Source organism: Ambystoma mexicanum, chromosome 1p (assembly GCF_040938575.1).
Source record: "Ambystoma mexicanum isolate Mex_15411 chromosome 1p, UKY_AmexF1_1, whole genome shotgun sequence".
Classification (NCBI taxonomy): Eukaryota; Metazoa; Chordata; class Amphibia; order Caudata; family Ambystomatidae; genus Ambystoma; species Ambystoma mexicanum.
Window position 1 is genome coordinate 1376907789 of NC_090921.1, and position 18179 is coordinate 1376925967.

Sequence of the window (18179 nt, forward strand, 5' to 3'; positions counted from 1 at the left end):
CAGGTGTCAGTAGCCAGCGTGTACATAGAGGTACTTATTCTTAGCCACTGTTAGTGCATTGTGTATATAAAAGTACTTGTAGGGAGATTTTGGCCATGGTGTGCAAGTGACAGTGTTTTAGGTGAAGATGGTTTCATATTTGTGTGAGTAATTGGTTTATTGGTGGGCTGTGGGTTTTTTAAATAAGGCACTGCAGTTCCAGCGTCTGTGGAGTTTTTGGAACCTCGTGTCATTACGGTCCTCCGTTGGAGCACGTGCAAAATTCTTCTGCAAAAAAGAGAAAATCCTGAAGTATCACCTACAGTGGATTCAGGGAACTGTGGGCAAATTGTTTAAACCTTGGCCCGAGGAGGGCACGCATGATAAAAATGTATTGGAACATATGCATACACAACTTATAAAGGCAAGAAATTGAAAAATAGGCAAAGTATACTTGCATTATGGAAAATGTTTGAGGAGGAATATAATGTCCCTGATGACAGTACAGAAGGAACCAATCAAGTAAGCATACAGGCCACCACCGACCCCCTTATGGGTGTTTTTCTTTACACCCCACTGCAGGTTACACCAACCCCTGGTGTTTGCCCACAACTGACAGAAAGGGACCATCAGGGGAACTCAGAGGGGCCACTGAGACCAATTAATTAGTGAAATAGAAAATAAGGCTTGCAGAAAATTAGAGGCGGCAATGCAGAAGGCAGAAGAGCAGCCTGCGAAAGTGGCACAGGGACGAGGGGAGGGGCAATGTGTGGCGGCACAGACAAATGGCGGGTGGGACAGATTCCCTTCAGGATAGACACTGAAGCTATCAAAGATCTTAGGGCAAACACAAATGAGGAATCCCCCAAATCATGGTAGGGTCCAGAAGGTCAGCAAGATAGGAACAAACGCCACGATAGTGTAGCCTATGACTCACTATATACTGACTAAGAAGCAGATGACGATGACAATGAGTGGGATAGAGATGAGCAGGAGTAAATAACACCATGGGGCCACCATCTCAGACTGCAGCTCAGGTGAATTGCCCTAGTTAAGGGTAGGAAGCAAGCATTGCGCAATAAAAATGGGAAACACAGTTCCTGTTGCTACAGAAGGGACTGGGGAGAGCACATTACATAACTTGGCACTGCATGGATTGGCGATAACTTAATACGCACCTTGCCCTCCCTCATAGTGGGAGTAGGCAAGTCGATTAATGCACTCAAAAAACAGACGGCAGGGATCACGTTAGCTGTACAGGACATGAAGAGTTTGTTTGCCGCCATGTTATGGGAGCAGGCGGATGAGATATGGATAAAAACGGGGTGTAAAGGGATACAATTGAGCAATAATTCTCATGTCAGTGCACCATTTAACAACTATCGGGCACACAAATGGAAAGCTTTGAGGGACAGATACACAGACACATATGACTTAAACTCTATTCTGGCCCGCACAATGAATGTCGATGAGGACCCTGCATACTACATTCACCAAATACAGGAGATGTGGCGGTTAGAGACTGGAGAGGGATTGGACAAAAATGTAGCTGTTTTCTATCACAGGTTGCTCTAGGGTTTCTCCCCAGAGTTACAAGTTAATTAAGGTGGTTGGCATCGAAGGAAAGCTATGGCCCAAAATACAGGCACACATAGTCCACTATTGTAGAGTGAGACAAACAAAGGAGAGGGAGAGTAGAGCAAACACAGAAGGCAAAAGCAAGACTAGTACAGAGAAAGCTAGCTAAATTCACCATGGAGGGAGCAGTGATTACTAGCACCACAGAAGGGCAGCAGGTACAGAACCTTGGACGGAAGGGCCAGTAAATAACAGAGGAGGGATGGGAGGTTTCCAGAGGGGATGGGGCAGTTACCAAAGAGGTAGAGGGGGTGGATGGAGAGGAATGAGAACTAGGTTTGCGGGACCGTGATGGACACTTGTTCGAACATAGGACACTTTGCACTAGAGTGCAGAAGTAGGCCGCCTTTGTCCTACAACAACCCTAATGGTCCAGAATATCGACTCACTTACCACCCACCATCCTACATGCAGTCCACGGCTTTCCCACCTGCCCCAGGTCCCATGCAGCCACAGCTGATCCAATACCCAGCACCAAATCTCCCCCAGACACACATTCAGCAGTCACGGGCTCAGCCATGGAATACAAATCCCCAACCACAGGGCACAGTAACTCATTAAATAGGACTGAGTGTGATAGGGGGCAATCCTGTCCCGCTCCCAGGCATAAATGTTTACCCACAATAGAACAGCCCACAGAGAGCTCTGATGTGTCCAGTACTATCAGTAACTTCAGGCCCGGAAAATGAATCCTAAGTGGGAGTGAAAATAGGGGATCAAACATTTTCTTTTATGGTTGACAGATGAGCTATGCCACAAGTTTCCCCCCTTCTCACCTGTCTGAGTTGTTTGCTCGTGATCTTCGAAGATGTCTTCTTTCGCACTGTTCGGGTTTTATATAACCCTGTGCGTGGGTCCTCGGGTTCCAGCGTGCGGTTCGTGACCCGACTCCAGGAAGCATTCAGATGTCCAGGAAGAAGTCCAGGAATTGGCGAGGTTCGCACTCGGGGAAACGAATGCAATGGAAATCCAGGATATGCAAGGTGAGGAAAAAGGGGAAGGATGAAGAAGCGGAGATTCAGCGGACCGGGAACCAGGAATCAGAAGTAATCGCAAAACGAACTCCGGCAACGCACGTCTGACTACTGCAAGCGGTAGCGTTGAGACGCGCAGAGCCATGTGGGCGTGTCTGCTTTGTAGAACGTACAGCGTACAACACAGAGACTGGCAAACAACGTTCCGCATTCAGCGGCCATGTTGGGAGTACTGCTGAGTTCAGTCCCCTATGGGGCAGGGACCACGAAGTCCAGAAGGGACGCGTACGGTGGTTCATGACAGCATGCCTCCTCCGAAACCCAGTTCCTCCGGGTTTGCTCGGGTGTATAAGGTGGTACCTTCGGAGCAGTCTGGGAGCATTTATGTTTGAGACTGGTTCCCAGGTGCGTTCACTGGGAGGGTACCCTTTCCACTCGACCAGATACTGTAGCCGACCACGTCTGTACCTTGAGTCACAAATTCTGTAAACCTCTTATTCTAACTGATCATTGACAATCACAGGGGTAGATCTTGGAGCAGTTTGAGAGGACTGGACATATGGTTTCAACAGAGAAGTGTGAAAAACTGGGTGGATCCTCTTCCAAGATTCTGGGAGTCGGAAGGCCACTGGGTTAATGATTTCCTTTATGGAGAAAGGGCCATAGTACCAGGGGCCAATTTATTTGGTCGTAAGTGTCGAGGCAGAAGTTTTGAGGATAACCAGACCTTATCACCTATTGAGTATGAAGGCCCTGGTCTTCTTTTGGAGTCAGCATGGTGTTTGGTGATTCTTTGGGCCTTTTCGAGGTGTTCTTTTGCTTCTTTGTGTACGTTGATGAGGGTTTCAATCCAGGAGTCAACTGTAGGAACTGGGGTAGGATGTGAGAGAATGGATGGTAGAACCGAAGGGTGGAATCCTTGGCTACAGAAGAAGGGGCTGGTTTTGACAGCCGAGTGATCCAAATTGTTGTAGGCGAATTCAGCCACAGGTATTAAGAGTGACCAATCGTCCTGGATCTTGGCGGCGAAACAGCGAAGATATTGTTCCAGAGTTTGGTTCACGCGTTCAGTAGCTACATTGGTCTGTGGATGATAACCTAAGGATAGGGCACGTTGGATTCCTAGTATACGACATAATTGTTTCCAGAACTGAGATATGTACTGGGGTCCTCTGTCAGAGATGATCTTGGAGGGTAGTCCATGAAGTCGGAATATGTGTTCCAGGAAGATTCCGGCAAGTTCAGAGGAAGATGGTAGTTTATATAAAGGTGTAAAATGAGCCATGTGAGTGAATACATCAATGGTAACCATGATAGTTGTGTATCCCCTGGAAGGTGGTAGTTCCACAATAAAGTCCGTAGCGATGAATTCCCAAGGTCTTGTTGGCAGCGCTGGTTGGAGCAGGAGACCTGCCGGTTTCTTGTTGTCATGCTTGTTTTGAGTGCAGACTGCGCATGTTTGGATATAATGCTGGACATCATCCTTCATCTTCGGCCACCAAAACTGTCTTTGTATTAGACGGGGGGTGTTGGTGATGCCACGGTGTCCTGAATGAAGGGTATCATGACATAGGCTTGTGATCTTTTGTCGTAGCCTCTGAGTGGGAATGACCATGCAACTGTCCTTGAATAAATATCCGCCCTTCGTCTTGAGGTTCCATCGATTTTTTTCCATTAAACTCCTTCCGGATTTCAGAGGACTGAGTTTGAATACGAATGTCTTCTAGGAGACTGATTGCTTGGCCAACAAATATTGTGTGGGGGAACATCTTTGGGAAGGATCGGTCTTCAAGAATTTCGTAGTCAGGACGTCGGGATAAGGCGTCAGCTATTATATTGTGTGTTCCAGGAACATGGTGGATTTGAAACTGATACTGGGCAAAGAAGAAGGCCCAATGGGCTTGACGACTGTTCCTACATTCCACGGATTGCAGGACTTGAAGATTCCGATGGTCCGTACGGACCTGAACAGGATGTTTCGCTCCCAGGAGTAGATGACGCCAGTCTGTGAAGGCTTGACGGATGGCAGGCAGTTCTTTTTCCAAAACAGAATAGTGGGTTTCGCTAGGAGTCAAGGTGCGAGAAAGGTAGGCAATGGGGTGTTCTAGCTTGTAATCAAACTCCTGTTTCAGGACTGACCGATGGCGTAGATAGAGGCATTAGTTTCCACTAGTAAGGGTCGATCAATGTCAGGTTGGGCCAAGATGGGGGCTTGGGTAAACTCCTACTTTAACCATTGAAACGCCTCATCTTGGACTGCTTTCCAGTGAAAGGGTGTATCCTTCTTCAACAATGTAATGATCGGATGTACAATCTCTGAAAAAGAAGGTATGAATTTCCAGTAGAAGTAAGCAAGCCCCAGGAAGGATTGAATTTGTTTCACAGTAGTTGGAACATGCCAGGATAGATAGAATGGAGTCTACTTTCGAGTGATCCATTCCAATCCCCTCAGGGCTAAGGACGAATCCGAGATAGTGAACAGTAGACACCTGGAAAAGGCATTTCTCAGGCTTACCCAGGAGCTTATGTTCACGTAGCCGCTGTAAAACTGCCTTAACATGTTCTTCATGCTTAAGATTGTCCTTGGAGTATATCAGTATATCGTCTAGGTAAACTATGACGAAGAGGAACAGCATATTGGAGAACACCCGGTCCATAAAACATTGTAAGAACGCTGGGGCATTGGCAAGTCCGAAGGGCATAACCAAGTATTCAAAAGGACCAAAGGGTGTTCTAAAGGCTGTTTCCATTCGTCACCTTCCTTTATGCGGATCAGATGGTAGGAACCTCTGAGGTCTAATTTTGTGAACACTACAGCTCCTCTTACCGCTTCCAGGACATCTGAGATTAGGGGCAACGGGTAGCGGTCCTTGAGGGTGCATTGATTAAGACCACGATAATCTAGGCAAGGCCTAAGCTCCTTGGTATCTTTCTTGGGAACAAAAAACAACAAAGCTCCCGCCGGGGATTTGGATGGTCGTATAGTACCATTTTCCAAGTTGGTATCCAGGTATTCTCAGAGGGATCTTTTCTCAGGTTTTGATAGATTGAACATCCTTCCAAAAGGAATCACTGCTGAGGGTTCAGTATCAATAGCGCAGTCTTCAGGTCTGTGTGGTGGAAGGGCTTGGACTATGGTGGTTAAAAACACATCAGTGTAAGCCTGATAGGCCCTGGGGACCTGGATGATATTCGAGACAGTGAATGGGCCTTGCTGGTTCGTTTGCGTATCTTCAGAGGATCTTGACGAGGAATCTAGGGATAAACAGTGGGACATACAATGTTCTGAACCAAGAAACAAGGATCCTGCTGCCCAGTTGATGTAGGTGTTGTGCTTCTGTAACCAGGGCATACCCAGTACCATTGGGTAATGGGCAGATCTTATGATGTCGAATTTGATCCTCTCTTGATGGTGGTTTATAGAAAGCAGGATCTCTTTGGTTTGAAGGGTTGTGGGTCCTGAAGAGAGAGGTCTTCCATCGATAGCCTCTACAGGTTGCATGATGTCTCGTGTTTCATATGGAATGTTATGGGTAGTGACCCAATCATGATCTATGAAGATCCCCATGGCCCCACAATACACTAATGCCAGAATGGAATAAGATTCTTTCTTGGAAGGCAATAGAAAGGCCTGCAGAATCACAAGGTTGTTTTGTCCAGGAGAGTTCAGAGATGGAATAGATGTGGAGCAAACATCTCTCTCCCGAAGCTGTGCTCCATCTAGGATCGGGAGCTGGAGTTTCCCGAACGCCGTGGAGGGGCAATAGGACACTCTCTCACAAGATGTTTTTCGGAGGCACAATACATTCACAGACCAGTGTGAATCCATTGAATCCTTTCTTGCAGAGTTATGGGTACGCGGAAGGCCCCTAGTTGCATGGGTTGTGGGTCCGTGGTCGGGGAAGAAGCAGGCTCAGGTCTAGAGGAAGGTTCTGTAGAGGCCTTTTGGTAGGGTATTTTACTCTTCTTCTTTTCCACCTTTCTTTCCTGGATACGAAAGTCGATCTTTAAGGAAAGATCCATGAGAGCCTGGAAGGAACTTGGGTGAGCTATCCTGGCTAGCTCGTCTTTTATCTCTTCATTCAAACCTCTTTGAAAAAGAGTGAAACAGGCCTCAGAGGACCAGTCTGCTTCCTTGGCAAGTTGTTTAAAGCGTGTCACATAGGTAAGCATATCCTGGGATCCTTATTGGAAGTTCAATAAGCGTTATTGGGCACTGTAAACCTGTTCTGGGCGATCAAACATGGTCTTTAGCGCCTGCACGAAACCATCATAGTCATCCAGGAGGGCATCGCCCGAATTAACTAAGGGAGTTGCCCAAGTTAAGGCATTCCCGGAGAGATGCGAAATCATAAAGCCCACCTTTGCCCTAAGGGTGGAGAAGTAGTAGGGCTTAAAGGTGAAGTGCACTAAACATGAATCGAGGAAGCCACGAAGGGTCTTTGAAGAGCCATCATATTTATCCACTACTCAGCCCAACAACACACTTTCCTTGGTTGCAGAGTCAAGTGACAGGACCAGTTGTTTCAATGCCGCATTTTCAGCTTTAAGATTTTGAACTTCTGTTGTTAACTCCTGCATGCCGCGCATGAGGTCTTGAACTGCAGCCTCCATTTCCGTAACTGTATCAATTTGTTGGCGTCTCAATCTGTCACAGGTTTCCCACCTTCTCACCTGTCTGAGTTGTTTGCTCGTGATCTTCGAAGATGTCTTCTTTCGCACTGTTTGGGTTTTATATAACCCTGTGCGTGGGTCCTCGGGTTCCAGCGTGCGATTCGTGATCCGACTCCAGGAAGCGTTCAGATGTCCGGGAAGAAGTCCAGAAATTGGCGAGGTTCGCACTCGGGGAAACGAATACGATGGAAATCCAGGATATGCAAGGTGAGGAAAAAGGGGAAGGATGAAGAAGAGGAGATTCAGGGGACTGGGAACCAGGAATCAGAAGTAATCGCTAAACGAACTCCAGCAACACACGTCTGACTACTGCAAGCGGTAGCGTTGAGACACGCAGGGCCGCATGGGCATGTCTGCTTTGTAGAACGTACAGCGTACAACACGGAGACTGGCAAACAGCGTTTCGCGTTCAGCGGCCATGTTGGGAGTACTGCTGAGTTTAGTCCCCTATGGGTCAGGGACCACAAAGTCCAGAAGGGACGCGTACGGTGGTTCATGACAAGCTACCAAGTCCTGCATTAGGGAAGGGAAGTTTCCACTGTCAGACAAAATAATGATGATAAGGATTATTTGAGGCAGTTGTATCGGTTCCTTTCACTGAAGATTTACTCATCAGTATAGGTACACAAGAATTGACAGCACCTTTATTGTATTCACCATATACCCCAGTTAACCTCCTAGGCAGGGATATCACAAGTAAGTTGAGCATGACCGTTTAATTCACTGAGGAGGGAACATTGTGTTCTACCCTATGCACATACCATGCTAGAGCTACTGCAGTAATACAAGCACTTTGTGGCCACAGCACCCTGCGCAGCGTGTCCCTCAACCCAGATTTGTTCTTCTATGGGGTAACAATTCTGTTAGGTGAGGTGCCTGGGATTCAGAAGAAAACACTACGTATACCAGCAGAATTTCTGTTCAGACCAGCCGTCCCCCAGGAGGTAGCACTAGGCACAATTTTCACACTAGATTTAGACACAGTGATCACTAAGGAAGACAAAGTAATATTGTCTGGCAGAGACGTGAATTACATTGAATGGCATAGAGTGTTATATTGGTCCAGCACAGCTGTCTGATGAGCAATTGTTTGAAGACACTGATTACACAGGAGAGATGGTCTTAGAAATAGGTATACCCTGTCAGATAATTATCGAACAGAGAGAAGCACCCCATACTGTGCTCCATGCTAAGACACTGCCACCACACCTGAGGAAAGATTTAGAGACGGTGACTGGTGTCACTGCGCTCACCCGAAGGGCCTGCCACATTTCCCCACTGTGGCAGGCCTGTTGGCGTCTTTGGGATCGACCCCACCGATATCCATGGCTTGGTCGCCCTCCTTCTCTGAGGGGGTGCCATGTTGGGCGCATTGCGCACACTCCGGAGTCCAGCATCTGCTTTCCAGGCATGTGCGGTCCAGATGGCGTTGTCCTTTGTCACGGACAATCAGTATACCAGCGCTTGTCTGCCATTAGCCACAAGTGTGCATAACGGCAGTATGAGTACAGGTCTCAGTGCATCACAACTTCTTATGCTTGAGGTATCACGCTGCTGAGCTCTGCTCTGAACTCTTTGTTGCCTTGCATTCTGTTTGGACTCTGCTTCCTTGCTTGCCCCCTTGCTTTCTGCTCCTGTCTGGCCAGCATGGAGTTTGTACCTGAGTGTTCTTTCCTACATCCTCCACCTAGATGTGAGGTACTTATTCTGTCTGCTTTTATTTTATTTTCTGAAAACTATCAATCTTTGTCTCTGGTCCCCCACATTCAGTGCTTGCACTGCCAGACATCACGTTAAGCTTAGGGGATCTTCTTACGTGGTGCTGGGGAACTGCTCCTTGTCCTGGTTTCCACTGTCTATCTTGTTTAAGGATGTGGATTCCCACACTAAACCATCTACAGGACTGGATTGACACAGCTTCCCAAAGCTTACCCTGGATCATCAACAGCACCAGTAACCAGGTAAACGGGAATCACTGGGTGCTGACCTTGATACGTGGAGAGTTATGGACCAGTAGCTGCCACAATGTAGGTCTCTTAAAAGGGATAGGGGCAGTTTGAATCCCGATCCCGGGATTGAAACCTGTGTTGCTATGTGTTGTCTTGCTTCCAAGACAAACGCGTTGTCCATGAGCTATCCTCCGAGCCCGTTTTTTCCAGCTATGTCTTGGGAACCACGTGGCTTCATCAAAAACATATCAGTTCACTGGTCTAATATTTAGTTTAATCTGTTTGATGAAATCCTCCATATGAATTTGTTTCCTCCCTCCTGGAATACATTTGATATAATTCCCATATTTAAATGATAAAAATGGGGGTGGAATGAAACCGGTGAATTATAGGCCAATCGCCCTATTAGACGCGATAAGCAAGATCTTTGTGTTGTTGCTATTGCAGGAACTGCAATCAGGGTAGACAAACTGAACATCAAGTATTTTCCAGGTGGGTTTTTGCAAATGATTGGGTTGTCCTCTTCATGGTATGATTTTATCACACATGAGAGCAGCCATCCAAAACTAAGATTGGGCCAGTTTAAGTTTCCTCAGTGGAAATGTCATGCTCGTTTGATAGGGTTAACAGGCATATAGTATGGTCAAAACTACAATCTTGGGGTGTCCCTGTTCCCTTAGAGAGAACTATTTCCCAACTTTCTACTAATACATATGTAAGGATATGGGAGGGAGGGCGCCTTGTCTAGACCTGTCCAACCGTTTACAGGACTTTGGCAGGGGTGCTCATTAGCCCCCCCCTGCTGTTTTTTATCACCTACATCTCAATCTTTTATGGGTTTCCCATAACTCTTTTCTGGTAAGGCTTGGTCCACTGACACTAAATTAGCTTGCATTCGCTGACAAACTGATATTTTTTTATCAGATCCCTAAAGTGTTACAAAGGCAATTATATGCTTTTCATCACTTCACACGGGAGAATTACCTCCTGGCGAATTGGAAGAAATAAAAAAATAGTGATATTTTACAACAAACCAACTGTCATGGATGGTGGCAATGCTTTTCTGGAACGAGTTCAATCCATAAGCTATTTCGTCTTTATCATAGCATATAATGATTTTCAATTAGATTTTAGAGAGCGTTTGAGATTTAAGGCTCTCCCACTGATTGCTCAATTCTAGTGGATTCGTTTAACGTTGTGTAAATTCTCACTCATTCCTTTTCGCCCATTTTATTTGGCTAAAATTGTTCGGGTTATCACTTATAGTTGGGAGATTATTTTAATGGACCTAGGACCATATTTGTATTCCTTAAACGTGACCATTTGGAAGCAGGGCTTGGATCTTTCATTACCAATACCTGGGCGTGTTGTCTGACATGAGTTTGGTTTTACATCACTGGCCAAAGTTGTACTTTGGTCTAAACTGAGCGTGTTTTGGAAAATGTTACTTACACCAGATAACTCTGTTTGAGAGCTTCCATTCCATGTTGGAAACTGTATCTGTTACAGCTTTAAATACATTCAACACAGAAACGCGTTCAATTCTGGTTACCATAGGACTAGGTCAGACAGATTTGATTGGTAATCCATGAAATGTGAAGAGGAAGTTCCACAAACTGGATTGGTGTGAAACTGTGGATTAACTAAGTGCGTATACGCATGACAAGGAATATTCCAGTATTTCAGTTTTCCTAGAAAAAAAAACAATGTTATTATAATAGATCACCTTCTTTCTGTGTAGTAGAGCACAGGATATGTATTTAAGGTTTAAATTTAATCAGCTTCCAGCTCTAGAGGCTGTTGGTCCCAGGCTTAACATGCTTAATGAAGGGAAAAGTTGTAGGTTATGCAAGAAAACAGATTGTGAAGAAACATTAAAACACTTAATTCTTTCATGTGATGCCACAGTGTCACAAGCACTTTAAAACTTTGCAGTATTATCATTCGGTTGCTGCTCATGGGATTTTAATGTCTAGCTTGATGACAAGGAATGGTGTATCACAATTGTTGCATCTGTATAGGCTTTTAGTGTATGTATTTGGTTTGTTAAACATTCAAATCTACATATGAATTAGATGGTTTTAAGTGTAATATGAATGATGTTTTGAATATTAATAGTTTTAAACTTGATGGTATGAATTCCATTTGATATCATCAATTGTGATTACATGTTTGCTATTTTATATTATGTTGTGTGATATATGGAATTCATTATATTGTAGTGAAAAAGTGTATATAATAAAACCAACTCTAATGAAAAAAAAATTAAAAACGTAACTGAGGCTCCACTCTTTGGAAATTAATGTATCATATTTATTCGTGGTAGGTACCAAGTCATTCTATTGCAGACCCAGTTGTCCCAACGCTCCCTAGGGGGCAGTATGACCCCAATCTAGTTTTGACGCTTTGGCAATGCCTTCACCCAAGGTTTCGTTCCCACCAAAATATGTCCTTCGCAACTATTGTATTTTATCTATCGTCAAGAACACAAACCGTTATTCTACATTTCACTAAATGCTACTGAGACCTTTAACAATGGCTAATATGTGTGCTGCACCTCACCCTTCTTCCAAGGGAGCTTGCCTGCTGTACACTCGCTGCAGGAAGAAGGAATACATTTTAATTAAATGGAAAGACAGGGGCTTAAAACTGAGATCTGGTGCCCTGAATGACAGAAATCTACTCTGACGGGGGCTTGTTTAAAATGGCGGGACTCTGGCTAATGTCGCAAGAGGCCCTTATGCTAAAAGAAATCAGTAACAATATCTTTGCTCCCCATCATTCCACCATGTGCTTGGCAGTCTAGTGCTCTCTAAAATGTGGCAAAAATAAAGCAAAACTAAATCCCATTTGAATATGACCTGAAACGCTGCAACAAATGACTGAAACACTAGCACTAAAACTAACCAATTCTCCATGCTAATAGAACTTCTGCAGCTTGTACTTTCCTACACGCTTGGAGCATTGCACCTGCATTCTAACACTATTTAGATTGGTATGTAAGGCTTTATATAAATATATTTATACTCTATTTGATATTTCACTTTGCAAATGCTATGGGAGTTCAAGTCATCAGCCTGCAGTTATTTTATGATTTCCTGCATCCCTGTGAGTATCAGCAAGCAAGACAGGAGAAGTTTAGGGCAGAAGGCAAGCCCCAACACCTTGTCTCCTGCTGCCCGTGCACTCAAACTTATATCAAAAGCTATATTTCCTGCCCACTTTCAGACAGTTTGTTTCCTTGATCTATGAGTGGTGTTGAGAAAAGCGCTTGTGCGCCATCATTTGCACATTTAGAAAACAGCAAGACCCTTCTAGAGGAGTTCTATGTTTGTGGGGGCCATTACGAGTAATCCAGTCTGGAAAAGATTTCAGTAAAACGGCCGGTACTAACGGCTCCAGCATTTTTTCCAGACCGGATTACCCTGCTGGGAGTTCAGGCCCATACAAACAGAAAAATCACTGAAGCACTGACACCATTAACAACAGTGCTGGTGCTTCAGTGGTACCCATTCCATGGATTCCTGCTGGATGCCATGGAATGGGAACTTACTGCCGGCGGGCTACCAGCAAACTCCTAATGATGGCCTGTTTGTCCTTATATCATAAGGGGTGGTATAGGAGCCAATTTGATAAAGATTGCAAATAGAAGCCAACAAAATGAAATATTTACAATAAAGTGGTTCTTTGTAACTGTGACACTAGGATTTTTACTAGAAGATTGTTTGCTGTTCAGTTCTAAATGTTATCAATTATGATGTCAGTCCCATAAAGTATAAAGTGGAGTTGATTAATTGTAATCACAGTTCCCTGTTTAGATAATGTGTATCTTCATCATGTTCAAAATAGACCTGCCGACTCACCTCCATTGTAGGAAATGTATTGGCGATGTCTCAGTAAGCTTCAATACTATAGCGTTCAGCACCGCTTTCGAAGACAGGCTTGGCCGGGTGCCTATTCTGGACAAAAATTGATGTTTTCTTTGATGGATGGACGTGAGGGGTTTTGTGCCATGCCATCAAAGGAAAGATCAGCCCAACCTTAGATGGCCACCAAGTTGGTACGAAAGAGGTTCAGGAGCGAGACATTCCACACTCTCCATAGCAGCTTCTTGAGGAATGGAGAAAATGAATGCGGGACCGGGAAGCAGGTAAAAAAGGGACAGGATGGGGAGGACAGATTTTCTGGGCTGGTGGGGAGCAGGAAGGGATAGAAGTTGTGAGCTTGTCTTGTGATGGAGCAGCTATCAGCTCTTCGGGAACGCAGGCTTACACCGGCAGGTCCGGCCTGGCGTTTCTGCACACTGATTTGCTGAAACCATTGCAATGGTTGGTAATGGCCATTATGGGTGCTGGCTAGGCCATAAAACATAAAGAGACAAATTTCCTAATTAGCCTCTGCTTTTTTGGTTCTACCCGTTTTCGAAAATAAATATCTTCCAAAAGGTGTTCCAGCATATTTCTAAACATTAGGGATATGATTACATTATTTGGGTGTTAGAACTATGATTACATATACGTAATTTCTCCTTGTTTCCAATCCATGAACACTTTCCATTTCATTTCCTGACTCCCTCCTCCACTGCTCCAGAGAAAATGATAATCCTCAGGAGATGTGATGAGAGAAGCAATTGAAAAGGGATTCATTAATGCATGCTTCATCTTAGGGGCATCAGTGTCTCCAGCCTCATACGGTACAGGCAGCGATATGCATTAGTGTCATGCCATGTACAGGCTCCTCTGTACTGTAGTATTCAGTATCTAAACATTTACTAGTGAGATGTTAAAGAGGGTTGCAGATGGCATAACTAGATGCCTGTTTTCATTACATGCTATGCTTCCCTATGTTAGTGGATAAAGAAGGGAGTAGCTCAACAGAGAGAGGAAGGTCAATTATGTAGAGTGTTTGCTGGTGCAGAGACTTAAGCATCAATTCAGCTTCAAAGGAAGTGTGAAACCCCTCAAAGAGGGAATTCAAAAAGAACTAAACATGAAGTAAACATGATGTTGCTATATGCAATACAATCTGGAAATATTACCCATGAAATCATTTTGAATGAATTTAAATAACGTAGTTTCTAGTGAGATGAACTACTGTTGTTAGAAAGTTTCTTTAATGTTCTACTTCCTCTCCAAAAATTAGATATGGGAAGAGTGTCTCCCACTACAAAGCAAGCAAGTTCCAAGGCTGCTTGTTTCCATACATTACTAACCCATGAACATCTGTCTTTTTAGGGTATGTAGTGGCGATCATAGTTATCATACTCTTCATTGTCATGATTGGTTTTTCGGCCTTCAGCAATTGGTGGTTAAGTTATTGGATCGAACAGGGTGCAGGGGTAAGTGTGATATCTTACTAAAACTTGTTAATAGGCACTGTAATCATTGTAATAAAACAATGAACACGTAACTTAAATCAGCCTAAAATAAAGTTGTTACATCTTTTAGACAATGAAACAAAAGATGTATAATATCAACTCTTTTGTATACCTTACTACGATTTTGCAAAGATTTTGTGATGGTGTCGTTCTATTTTCCAAATGTGTACCTTTATGGATGTAAACCCAATTTAAGATGGTATTCTGTTTCTTACATCACCCCTAAAGCAGTCCATAAACACACAGGAGTCATATAACATGGCCTAGATTTCACTATTGTCCCTATTCTAGCTGTCATAGCCCTTTCTGTTACCTTATGACAGGAAATGTGCAGACCATTTAATGACAAAGGTTTTATTTTATGCATGTTTGAACAGTAAAAGCAGTCATAAGTCGGAGTATTTAAAACAAAATGTAAAGGCTTATTTTCGGGTCCCCCGAAGGGATTGTCAGGATCTTTGGGCGCAAATGGTGCATTTTTCAGCAGGTTCTTTCGTGCATTGCATGCTGATCTGAAATTAATAACAAGCTTTCTGCAGACAACTCAGACAACTCGGAACACAGATAAAACATACTGGGACTCATTATGCGTTTGCTGGTAAAAAAAACAAGATTACCGGCATGCCGGTACTACCGTGTCTGTGTAGCACTGCTGCCGGAATCTACAGTAGTTCTGAGTCAGCGTGCACGCACATTCCAGCATGCCGGTAAAGGTTGCACAGGTATGCCGGTAAGGCCCCCCAAACCCCTGATACCGGCATCATCGATGCCGCAGCCACTGGGACATCGTCATCGTGCCGGAACGGGAAATGCACCGGTAGCCATCTTGAAAAACGCAATCCATTGCAATCCTCAGTCTACAGCAGTACAACTGGAGATTTGAGTAGGCAGCATGTATCCTGAGGAACAAGGCTTCGAGGCAAGGGACAGTGCATCAGCGTAAGCCAAGGTTCTGCGACGTGGAGCTCAACATGCTTGCGGATACCCTGGTGGAACACGTAGATGTCGTTTTCTGCGCAGACCTGCACTGGGAAGCACAAATGCGGAAGAAAGCTGTGTGGGAGGAGGTGGCGCAAAAGGTCTCTGCGGTGGGAACTACACCCTGCACCGTACGTGACTGCAAAAAGTGGTGGGATGATCTGCGGCTGCGGGTCCGCAACATCCTACCTGAAAATCGCAGCCAGGGGCTGGCCACAGAAGGAGGAGCACGATCCCTAATAAAGCTGGCACCGTGGGAGGAGAGGTGCACCACAGTGTTGGACATGGAGTCAATCGAGGGAGTGGGTGACGCCAAGACTGGAGTCCCAACATCGGCCGATGAAGGTGAGAGACGGTTAGCGCAATACCAAAGTCACAACACACACCTTCAACCCCAACTCCAATGGTGAAGTCAAAATGGCAAGTAGAAGTGAGCAAATACATGCCCCATCACCTCCCACCTAAAGTCACCCCCCTACAAAACCTCAATGTTCCTGCCACAAACACACCCAACAAACCCCACTGACACAACCCACAGGAGTCCCCAATTGCCAACACATGCACCATCTGCATGCGCACACACACACATATACATCACTGTACAGATGCAGACAAGACCACTGTGTCACCCCATGGCACGGTGCACACATCACCACTGCCGATTGCACACCTTAGCACCCCCCATTACCATGCACAACATGGCTGCACCAGAAGGTTGCACAAACACAGCCCCCCCCCCAATTTCCATAAGCACCATGCCTGCCCCTCCAACATGTCCACGAAAATGCACAGGAATCTGAATGTACTAGCATCGATGTATGTAGGATGTAAGATGACCTATGACTGATCCCCTGCCTCACTGTCCCCTACAGGCACAGGATCAGACAGCGAGTCACAACGCACACCAACACCCAAGAAAGCACCACTACGTCGGAGCAGAGGTGACGTCACCGGCTCAAGCAACCCTTTCACATCAAGGGCAGGACACAGGCATCCCACAGCCACCACGCCACAGCCCCCCAGCCAAGGGGACACACAGGCTGGGCAGTAGGCCGAGCATGAAGAACATCCACCCTGCAAGATAACCCAGGAAAGAGCCACTGCTGGCAGCAAGACACCCCAGAAAACATCCAATGGGGGCAACAAGGAACCCCAGCCAAAAGGCACCCCTGGCACAAAGGCCCCACACCCACAAACCACATCTGGGGCACTGGAACCACCTCAGGTGGAAGATCTACAATCCCCAGTGGCCAGCGATGTGGAGGAGCCACAATCAGCGGCAACCAGTGACATTGGTGAGGCGGCACAATCAGACAACAAAGTGTGGAGGAGGAGGAGGAGGTGGCTGACACTGCAGGCAACAACATGCATGAAGGGCAGGACAATACCCCACCCATGCAGGCTACCACACAGCACTGCTCAGTGGATGACATGGACCAAGTAGCCCAGGGAGCCCACACACCCCACCTCCCGTGCACCCATCTGCAGCAAAAAGCATCAGACACCTGGAGGGACGGCTGACCCGCATGGAGGAGCACCAGCTGGCCATGCAGGGCATGGTCAGGCAGTATGTGGTGGACGGTGAAGCCACACGCCGGGCCATGCAGGATAATGCCAGGGTAGTCAGCCGGACTGTGTACTGCATGGCCCGGCACGTGCGGGAACGGATGGCAGCCATGACGCAGGTCGTCTCCCAGTTGGTGGCAGCCATGGCTGAACAGAGGAGTGTAGACACAGATCTGCAACCACGAGCACAATCCCGGAAAGCTCAACATAAACAAGCCCAGTGCGTCGGTCACAGCGCTGTTTGCGCCACCTAGACCCTCAACCCCCTCCTCCAAAAATGGGCCGTTAATAGCCAGATCTTCATGTTCATTCCTGGACGGAGTCGATTTGATGTTGCAGTGGTGGTATTGGGGCGTGGGGGATGGGGGTGTGGGGTGTTGGGATGAGAGTGTGGGCTGTGGGGTTGTTGGGGTTTTGGGGTGTGTGGTGTGGGGGGTGGGGCTGTAGGGGTTTTGGGGGTGGGGGTGGGGGGTGGATCTGTTGGGGTTTTGGGCTTGTGGGGGTAGTGTGGGGATATTTTTTGGATAGTGTTGCACTTTGAATCAAGTTAAATGTACATAGTTCACATCAAGTTAATACAGTGTCGTGGGGGGTTTGCAGCACCTTCCCCATTTTCATCCTCATCTTCAGGTGGCATCAGCTCCATGTCAGGGGGCAAGGGTACGTTGTGCCGGATGCACATGTTGTGCAGTATGGCACAATACAACACTATCTTGCCCACCTTCACAGGCCCGTATATGAGTGCCCCACCCGACCTGCTGAGGCAGTGAAAGGTGCCTTCAACAGCACAAAAAACTGCTCAATCATGACACGCGTGCGTACATGTGCACGGTTGTAGTCCTCTTCGTGCCTGTAGACTGGTTGCCTGATGGGGGTCATGAGCCACGGCTTCAGGGGATAGCCAGCATCACCTGCATGGGAGCAATAGAAAGTGCCCTTGTGAATATTTTGGTCATTCCTTGTGTGCACTGCCTGTACAGTGTTCATGGTCACATGCCACAGATTGTTATTGCCTGCACTTTACATTTCCTTATAGTGAAACCC

At 46.1% G+C, this 18179-nt stretch overlaps 1 protein-coding gene across 1 annotated transcript in view; it reads left to right on the forward strand.

The window, feature by feature from the left end:
- LOC138454580 (ATP-binding cassette sub-family C member 12-like) overlaps nucleotides 1-18179 on the forward strand; it is a 392790-nt gene that overhangs the window by 107495 nt on the left and 267116 nt on the right. The window contains exon 4 of the mRNA XM_069607051.1: nucleotides 14449-14552. Within this exon, the coding sequence (XP_069463152.1) occupies nucleotides 14449-14552 (104 nt within the window). The remainder of the gene's footprint in view (nucleotides 1-14448; nucleotides 14553-18179) is intronic.